This window comes from Drosophila virilis, chromosome 2 (assembly GCF_030788295.1).
Source record: "Drosophila virilis strain 15010-1051.87 chromosome 2, Dvir_AGI_RSII-ME, whole genome shotgun sequence".
In the NCBI taxonomy this organism is placed as follows: Eukaryota; Metazoa; Arthropoda; class Insecta; order Diptera; family Drosophilidae; genus Drosophila; species Drosophila virilis.
Genome location: NC_091544.1, coordinates 18,156,303 through 18,165,490, shown reverse-complemented (window position 1 = coordinate 18,165,490; position 9,188 = coordinate 18,156,303). Strand labels below are relative to the sequence as shown.

Sequence of the window (9,188 nt, the reverse complement as noted above, 5' to 3'; positions counted from 1 at the left end):
GAGTTTCGTCCGCATTGAATCAGTCCTTTATAGCGGTTGCATAGTTTGCGGCTATAATAAACCGGAAGTAAAATAATCTTTTTGCTATTTACAAAACAAAAAAACAATATTGAAATATGATTTCACGTTTCATGCAGTAATTTTGTTGTGTTGATTTTTTGGCCATTGATGTTAAGAGCCGCAAACAATACAAAAATTATAAATGAAGTGAGATTGAAAATGAGCTGTCAGGGCTTGTCCTCTGCTCAGCTCAGACAGATTCGGCATTGGTCCTTGCTGTTTCGTCCTTGGGCCCATTGTGCGCTGTAGCATAGAGACCTAAGAATGAAATTTGTGGTGCATGCCAAAATGAATTAAAATATGAGCCACAGATTTCTCTTTTTTTTATGTTGGCCTTTATTCCTTGCGCTCTCTCACACTTGATACATATAATTATGAAATAAATATTAGCTTAGACCAATTTGACTAAAACATTACGCTCTATTAATTCTTATGTTTTTGTTAATTGTATGTAGATTTTGGTTTTAGATGCTTGGACAAGTTCTGCACACTTAGATTCTACCAAATATGTAAGTATTTACAGCAGAAGAATGGTATATATGTAATTGGCACAATACAGATACGATTATATAGGGAGTATATATATATATATATATATATATATATATATTCATATTGTAAATACTTAATGCTAACATGTTGGGCATAAAAGAAATGCAATTATTTGAATTTCGTGTAAATAAATAACATCAGTCTGGTAAATAGAATACGAGTAGGAGTGTTTCTAAAATAACATCACTTGGTATTAGGCTAAAATGCAAAAGTATTTAAGACAAATAAGGAAATAAATCGATGCCCAATGCATGTTAAGTTCTCATTTAGTTGAATAAGTTTTGTTTTATAGTAGTTACAAGCTAATTGCATAAATACTTAGAATAAATTGCAATGGGAAATACATGCATTGAAATTCGTAGCACACCTAAGTACACGCACATTATGCATATATGTGTATGTATATATATTCGATTTGGGCATTCGCTATGCACACACAACTATCGCACTTATTGTCTAAGCCTCCTATAGCCTACAGTGGGCGCTGGCAATTTACTTATAGAAACTCCGCATCGCTGAAGGACGTCGGCCCGTGGACCGCAAACGTTGAACGCTTGCGGGTTGAATGCGCCAGCTATCATACCTCTGACATAGCCGGCACGGTGATTACCTTGTTGGGCCGTTCGCAGATGACGACCCGGGCGTTCGTCTTATTGGTGGAGCGTCTTGAAACCGTCAGAGAGGTGGTTAGAGTGCGCATGGAATCACAGCTATTGTGCAGACGACGACCCACTGTGTGGCAGCGGTTCTGCTGCGAGTTGTTCCGATAGGATTTGCAGCAGCAGGTCAACCACTTGAAGGGCGGGAAACGACTAAAGTAGGGGCATGGTTAGTGGTAGGTTGATGATCTGGAATCCATTGCCTACCTGAGCGTGCGAAATACTTGTGAGGAGAACAAGCAGTATATTAGAGGATTCGCTGCCGAGTTGAGTGGTGCCAGGCTCTGTATAAATGTGGCTATGGCAATATTTGTCTGTGAGTGCGGTATCTGGCCAAAGACTTGTAGCAGATCAAATATAATGTATGGCGACCAGCATAGAATAAACACAAATACAATCGTCAGCGTCATCTTCACGGTCTTGACCTTGGCGCGTGGTATGATGCCTCTTGAGCTGGCGCGTCTTGTTGCAGCACCACCGAATCCTACACGTTCTAGGCAAAGTAATACATGAGGAAGAGCTGCTATTGGGTAGATTATATAGGCATAGTCCTACCTGTAGGCACAAATATGGAGCCCTTAGCCCATATGGTCTTCACAATAATAGCATAGCAGGCGGATATTATCAATGCGGGGACCGCAAACAATGCGGCCGAGACGAGACACATATAAATCTGCCAGGCCATTGGCGAGCCCAGTTCAATCCAGCACTGCGGATGGCCCTGTATGAGTTTCTCCTCGTACAGTACCAGTATGGGCAGCGAAAAGAGAGCGGAGAGCAGCCAAGCGCCAGCCACCAAATGACGAGCGCGTTTCCCTGTATGGAGACAAACACACACACAAACATTTAGCTTGTTACGTAAAGTGCCAAACATTTTCCAATTAAAAAAGTTTACGAGCGTGGACTTACACGACTTTGAGAAGTTCATTGGGTGCGTTATTGCATCGTATCTGTCAATGCTCATGGCCACCAGCACATATGTGGAGGAGTATGTGACGCACACCTGGGAGAAGCGTATGACCTTACAGGCCACGTTTCCGGCCCGCCATGAGATTGTGATGCGCCAAATGATGTCCGTCAGCACATTGAGCAGTCCCACACACAGATCTATCAAAAGTAAACATATATACGCACTGTTGACCCCGTATGCCGCTAAACTCCTCACTTACCTGCCAGCGCTAGCTGCCTAATGAAATAGTTCATGCGCGACTTCCGATTCTTGTTGATGAACATAACAAATAGAACCGCCGAATTGCCCAGAACAATGATGGTAAAAAGTATCCAGAGTACAGCAAATTGTTCCGTCTGTTGGTGCGAGATAAAAGAAGAAGTGAGAAAATAAATGTTAGAAATATATCATTTTTAGTTTTAAAACATTTCACTAACCGACCATAAAGTACATTGTCAACAAAGTGTTAAGTGGGGAAATCACGCATAAAACTCAATTTAATATCATAGCGATTCCACACATACAGACACACCACACACACACACAACCTCACAGACGTACAGACTAACATAAAACCACACACGCGCCATTGTTTATGGCTCTTTAAATAGCCATAAAAATGATAGACACTAACTGAGGCGTGGCGCAGCAGTGTGATGCGAGCCGAGGCCGAGTCAGGGCCAACGTAGGCGTCTGGGCCTCAGCGGCAGGATGTGCCAGCGGAAGTTTACTCTCTGAGCCAACAAGACACGTCAACAACAACAACCAAGAGCAATCCACATTGCCCGTGGTAACGATAGAAGGCAAACATCAAAAGTTGTTGCTATCAATTGGTTGTGTATGGTGCTGCGCTCCAGTGTACGTTTTCGATGAGGTAATTAGGTTTGCTGTGTGCTTCTAGCTAAAAATTTGCAGCCGAAGCCAAGTGCCAGATGTGCCTGACTTAAGCCCAGAAATTCGGCAATCCAATCCAACTTGATCTAATAAAAGAGGACTTTGTTATGATACAGGGTTGCCAGATAAGAAAGTAAACATCATTTTTCTTTTAGTTCGCATGCAAGTTAGCAATTAAAAATCAAAAATTAAAATCCCTTCAAAGCTTTAAGTTCGGTCTTAACCTAAGTTAAAATGCGTGTGAAATATATAATGAAACTCTTGTGGGTTCTCTCATGTTTATGTTGAATTTATCTTGCAATTCTTACCAGGTACTTGGTAAATATGTAAGTTAAAATTAGACTTTCAACCAAAAAATACTGCATGCAATTTACATGTGATTAAATGTTGTTTAAATAAAAATAAATAAATAAATAAATAAATAAAATATTGGTTAACATTAAATGTTAAGAGTAAGCTATTGATGAATAATTGATTCTCTTACGTAGTTCTTGTCCTTCTAGCCTCTTAGTACCCATGTAACGCTGCACAAAATGTCTATAGCAGATAACCCTATATCAAGGTAGTTAATTTGTATTTTGGCTTCAGGCTGGGTTCAGCAGCACGCACTAAATGAGAACTTGCCACCAGCAACTTGACAGTCTTGACAGTTGATTTTTACAGCCTGCCAGCAGACTGAAGGCGCCTGAGCCTGTGCCATAAGTTTTTGCTGCAAATGTTATTGTTCCTTGACTTTTTTTTGTGCGGCCGCCGAGAAAATATATATATATTTGGGCAACTGTTTGCCTCACCGAGATTCTAAGTCGCCTTTTGCCTGGCTGGCAGTTGATCATGTTGCGCAAATTGCCAAATAAATCAGCCAAAACGCGAAATGAGCAGACACGGCCAGACAGCTCTGCTATTTTAGCTCATTTTTCTCTTTACATTTACGATATTTATAAAAGTATATGGATATGCTGCCTGTTTTTTCTTTCATAAGTTGACCGCTTTGTGTTTATTTTTAAATGTGGCCAACGTGTTTTTAAGGCAAGCTTTAAATTTTTTCTTACACTTTTGGGCTTTTGGCTATCAAGCCACGGAAGCAAGTGCTCTAACCAAGTGGTTTGAGTATCCTTCCGTTTTCTTTTGAGTTAAGCATCAATGACTGGACCATTTTTTAAAGCCTTTGGCTTTGTATCACGAAGTATTTGCGCATTTTGCTGCAAGTTTTCTTGGATGACTTTGACAATTTCTATACTTAAGCCGCGTCACAAAATAAAAAGAAAACTCAGGAAAAAATTTGTTTGGAACTTTGGCCGTTTGACGTTCATTCAGCGCTTGTGCTTTTTATTTTTTGGCTTTTTTTTCCACATTTTGTTCACTTTTTTTTTGTGCTGACGATTTTTGGCGAAATATTTTTAAAGTGTTAAGAGCTTCGGGATTTTGCGGCGAGTTTGTAAATATAAACATGTATATATATTGTAAATATATACGTGTTCTAGAAATTTATTTATTCCTAATTTCGCTAGGTAGAAAAGTAAAAACTTTCCATATGTAACACCAGTTCGGAGTATCTTTTATAAATAAAGAAAATAATTGTTCATAAAGTAGATAAACGGTCTGCATAAATCATTGTGTTTTGCATTTAATAGTCAATAGGTAATCAACATAGACTTTTTCAAAATATGATTTCCTTTGAAATCGTTGAATGTTGAAATGGTTTTCCGGAACTTATTTGTAAAATTATATTTAAGTAATATTTCACTCAAGCTTTTTTTTGTGTGCCATAAAAAATGTAATAAACGGCACGTTGTAAGCCTTTTTTAATGATCAGCCTTTTCTGGTTGTGTGTGTTTGTGTGTGTATTGCCCTTTTTATTTATTTTTATTTTTTATTTTTTGCATTTGCTTTTTGTGGCAGCAAGTCATTATGCCTTTTTCAATTTCCCTTTGCACCTTAAGGAAATTGCCCTTTTGTTGGCAGCAATAAAAGTGCGAAATTTAATTTAGAGCCAAAGGAGTTTAGGAAGTAGCCCAAAGGCGAACTGCTTAACAGGCGGCTGATAAGACCACACCAACGTCCGCTTGGGCAACCGTAAGTCCTTATTAAAAGGCAATTTTGCCAAAAGGGTAATGGAGCAAGTTGCAAGCTGCAATGCTAAGAAAAGGTGCCACCTGTTGCACAACTTTGTCTGGCGCCGCAACTATTATGTCTGACTATTAAGTGTGCCAGCAATAACAAAGGGCTCAGTTTAGCCCGCGGCTGTAGTGGCATTGTGGCGCTCTTAAGTGCCGCATAGGAAAGCAAAATGGTGGCAGTCACTTGTTTAGGGCTTTCAGTGGTGTGACTTTATGTGAGCTTTATGCGACTTTCCGCTGCGGCTTTGAGCTTAAAGTAACCCTGACAAATTTTAGTAGCTGCATATCTCCAAGTGCAGTAGCAAGACAAATGTGTGGCCACAAAACACTGGCAATGGCAAGTTAATTTCATTTAACTGCAATACAATTACAACAATAAAAGCAAAAATTCTGAAACTACTGCAGCAGCTGCAGCTGCTTTGCTTATAAATCAGCAGCTGTAGCCAAGTCCACAAGGATTGCGAAAAGCGTTGAAACGGAATATTTGCAGTGGGCTCACAAGTGGTTAAGCGAGGTTGTGGCATATGCTCTGCAACGCAACTGGGCGGATGAATTTTAATAAAATCATTTACGTTTATTTTTTTAATGCTTTTTTAAAATTTCACAAACATTGTTGGTTAAAGATAATCAACTTCCACAAACTCACTTCAATTATAGTTTTCTTAAAATCATATATCACAATTAATATGCAAGGTTTTATATATTCCAAGTATATTTTATAACAATGCTTGCTTGAAATTCAAGAGAATTGAAATATTTTTGGTAAATAAATTAATTTAAATGCAAAGAGGTTGTTTGAGCTATTCTCATAATGCGCCCAAATTGTGTGCAATTTTTAATTAAATGTGTTTTTAATGAAAACTAATAGTTGATTTACAGAACAATTTTAAATATAATTTGTACATTTTCTTAATTGAAAGTTATATGCATTAAGTCAGTCCTAAATTACGCTAAGAAGAAGCGTTTAGCAATTTTCACCATTATTTAATAAATAAGTTTCAAACTTCTTTTTTCACAAAGCTTTTACAACATTTTTCTGACATCTTCATTGATATCTATGAGGATCTACTTCAACTTTTACAACTAATTTCCCTCTAGTTTGGACCGTCCGTTTTGTGTGTTTACTTTTATTGCACTTTTCATTAATACCGATTACATTGTGCTCGAGAGTAAAGTGCTGAAAGCGGGAAAAACGTAGCATAAAGTGAAATTAAATGGAATATTACGTATACGCAGCGTGCTAAGCTAGCGAGAATGGTCAGATAATAAGCAAAATGATGTCGCAAAATAGCAGCTTCTTGGCTTACAGCAAAGTTCAATGAACTCAACGCGTGTTTGGTGTATGGTGTAGAATGCTGTTTAATATTTAAGCAACCGCATATTGTCCGCACGCACACATCTCCACGTATATATACACACTTTGTGACAAATACGAGATGCGATAGAAATGGCAGCGTATCTGTTAAGTAGGTATAAAAACATGCATTTGGGTCAAGCCGTGCGCATCAATCATTGTTTTAATGGTTGTTATTCGGACAGCAATGGCCAGTCGTTGAGTTTTATGAACTACGCTTCAACCAAATCCACAAAAGCCAGCCCTAGGACTGTATTTGTCGACTGGCTCGGGGGCTGCCGGTGGCTGGCCACATGACTGATGTTTGCCATAGCACCCAAAAAAGTGCGCTTTAATTCGCCTAATGGCGAACATTTTGTCATCAGCTGGCTTAAATCATTTTGCTTGGCTCACTGGCTGCGCATATTTGGCGTTGATGTTGACACAAATTGAAATTAATAAAGCGTCCCCCTTCCCCCATTTACCACGAACATTAGCCGTGGGTTCGAGCGAGATGCGAGCTGTGCTTGCTTGTATGTTTTGTTGTGTTTGTTTACTTGACAAACTGTTGAGCGGCACTTTTGACAGCTGAGTGCGTAACCGGCACGAGCTAGCAAATGAATAGAAAGAGTGGAGCGAGTAGAGAAATGTGAAAAATGACCATAATTTTGGCTAACATAATTTTGGTTAGTTTGCTGGTCACAGATGCTGCGGCTACTGTGATGGGCTTGTGGCCAATGATAAAGCCAAAGAAGGCCAAGTGCCGACAAAATAGCATATTAGCCCATAGGGCTGGCTTGTGAACTATTGACTTATAAAAAGCTGCAGAAATCGGATTATGTGCTGTCAATGTTGGGAAAAAGCTTCTTAAATGTGGAACTTAAAGTGGATAATAAAAGGACACTAATATTTTATAAAAAAAGTAATATATGAAAAAAATGTTATGTCAAGCCATGTTTGCATGTTTTGCGCCAAGCCGGATTTTCATTTGCATTTTATTTCTTGCTATGAGCCAAACCTAACTATAAGCCTCAAAAAAGGCAGGCAATAAACTAATCGAACCATATTATTTTCCAAAATTATTTTGGTTCAAAATAAGAAACTTTTAAGGGAGTCCGAGACTCTTAACAAAGGTAACCCCAAGCATTGCATATATCATACCATGCGAAATGGGAATTATGGGAATTTAAAGCAAGCATCGAATAAAAACCTGGGTGGATATGGAAATGAGTTTGCAGGCCTGTTTAAAGTACTTTATATTTTCTTATATTTTTATGTACTTCGTTGTTTATATTTGTAGACAAAATTTATTTTTAATGCCATTCTTAGCATTCAAATAAGAAATGCATTTTTAAAATTTATTTACAAAATAGCCCTGACCAGCTTTGCCAACTGACCGCAAAAACACATCAATAAATTTATAAGCAAAAATTAGAATTTTATGGCAGCGAGTCGTAAATTCCCCAGCCCAACCGCAAAACATTAATCAAATGAACCAAGCATAAATCTAAGTGGCATGCAAAAATAAAAATTTACAAGAAACACCATTGTATGGCTGTAAAAGAAGTAAACGACATCAGACATCAGTGCTAAATGTTGTCTCTGTGCTGAAATGCGCATTCATAAATTAAGAGACCGAAAAGGCAGAGCTACGCCTTAAATAACATGAAAAGGCCAAATTAAATTTGCCAAAAATAACTGCAGAATAAACATAACTTACACACAGGCAAAACACTGGATTGACCAGACAATGCTAAAACAAAGGCGCAGTTTCTATGTTTTTGCTGTATTCGTATAGCAGACATCGAGTAAACAATAAATAGTGACACGCGCCTAGAACTATGCAAAACAAATTACACCCAAAAGTGGGGGCGGTTGCATGGTGTAAGGTTTTTGCCAAAGTTACGGCCGAACATTTGCGTGTGTGGTTGCTCATATATGTTTTTCAGTGTGTGCTTCAGTAATTTGCATAAATAACAACAGCATGTAGGATGGTTGGAGCCTGGTCCTGGTAGTCATGGCCATGTGTAGCCATCCTGTGGGCACAAGTCAAGTCAAGCATAAATTTGAATATTTTTTTCTTGCCATTTGACTTTGAGTTAGGTTAGCTGCGGCTGGCCAGTGCTAATTAACACATAAGCAGCAGACACCCTACTAATGCTACATAAATATAGAGTATATCTCTGCCAAATGAACTGAGCATGACATCCGATTTAGTTGCCGCTTGTTTTATGTGTCTTTGCGTATGGTCAGCAGTTACTGAAGTTGCTTGCAGGCTTGGGTGACATGTGACTCAAATGGATGATGGCAAAACAAGTTGATGAGTACGTAAGGGCAATTGAATTATATTTCTACGCCAATGTAGATAGTACGACTGCAAGAAATATGTTGAATACGAAAGATTTGCAAATGAAATTTAGTATTTTCTGGCCAATAGAAGATAAAACTAATTCAAACAATGAAGCTTATGTTACATGGGCTAATAACCTATTCGTGTCAATTTGTCCGCCAAAACTGAATGACGAACGAAAAGATAATTTAAGGCAAATTGTCTAAAAAACCATAAAATTGTTGTTAAGTTGTTGCATGCAATGCATCAATTTACACATTTAGTTGACAACAGG

The 9,188-nt window shown here is 38.4% G+C and overlaps 1 protein-coding gene across 2 annotated transcripts in view; it reads right to left on the bottom strand.

The window, feature by feature from the left end:
• Positions 1 to 382: 382 nt before the first annotated feature.
• CCAP-R (Crustacean cardioactive peptide receptor) overlaps positions 383 to 9,188 on the bottom strand; it is a 40,843-nt gene continuing 32,037 nt past the window's right edge. Inside the window, exons 3-7 of one of the 2 annotated variants that reach the window (XM_002053429.4) lie at positions 2,441 to 2,576; positions 2,181 to 2,378; positions 1,827 to 2,087; positions 1,479 to 1,764; positions 383 to 1,424 (exon numbers count right to left, since the gene is read on the bottom strand). In XM_002053429.4, coding sequence (XP_002053465.1) covers positions 1,190 to 1,424; positions 1,479 to 1,764; positions 1,827 to 2,087; positions 2,181 to 2,378; positions 2,441 to 2,576 — 1,116 coding nt within the window. In that variant the 3' untranslated portion in view covers positions 383 to 1,189. The remainder of the gene's footprint in view (positions 1,425 to 1,478; positions 1,765 to 1,826; positions 2,088 to 2,180; positions 2,379 to 2,440; positions 2,577 to 9,188) is intronic. The other variant, XM_032436801.2, reaches the window with a different exon arrangement.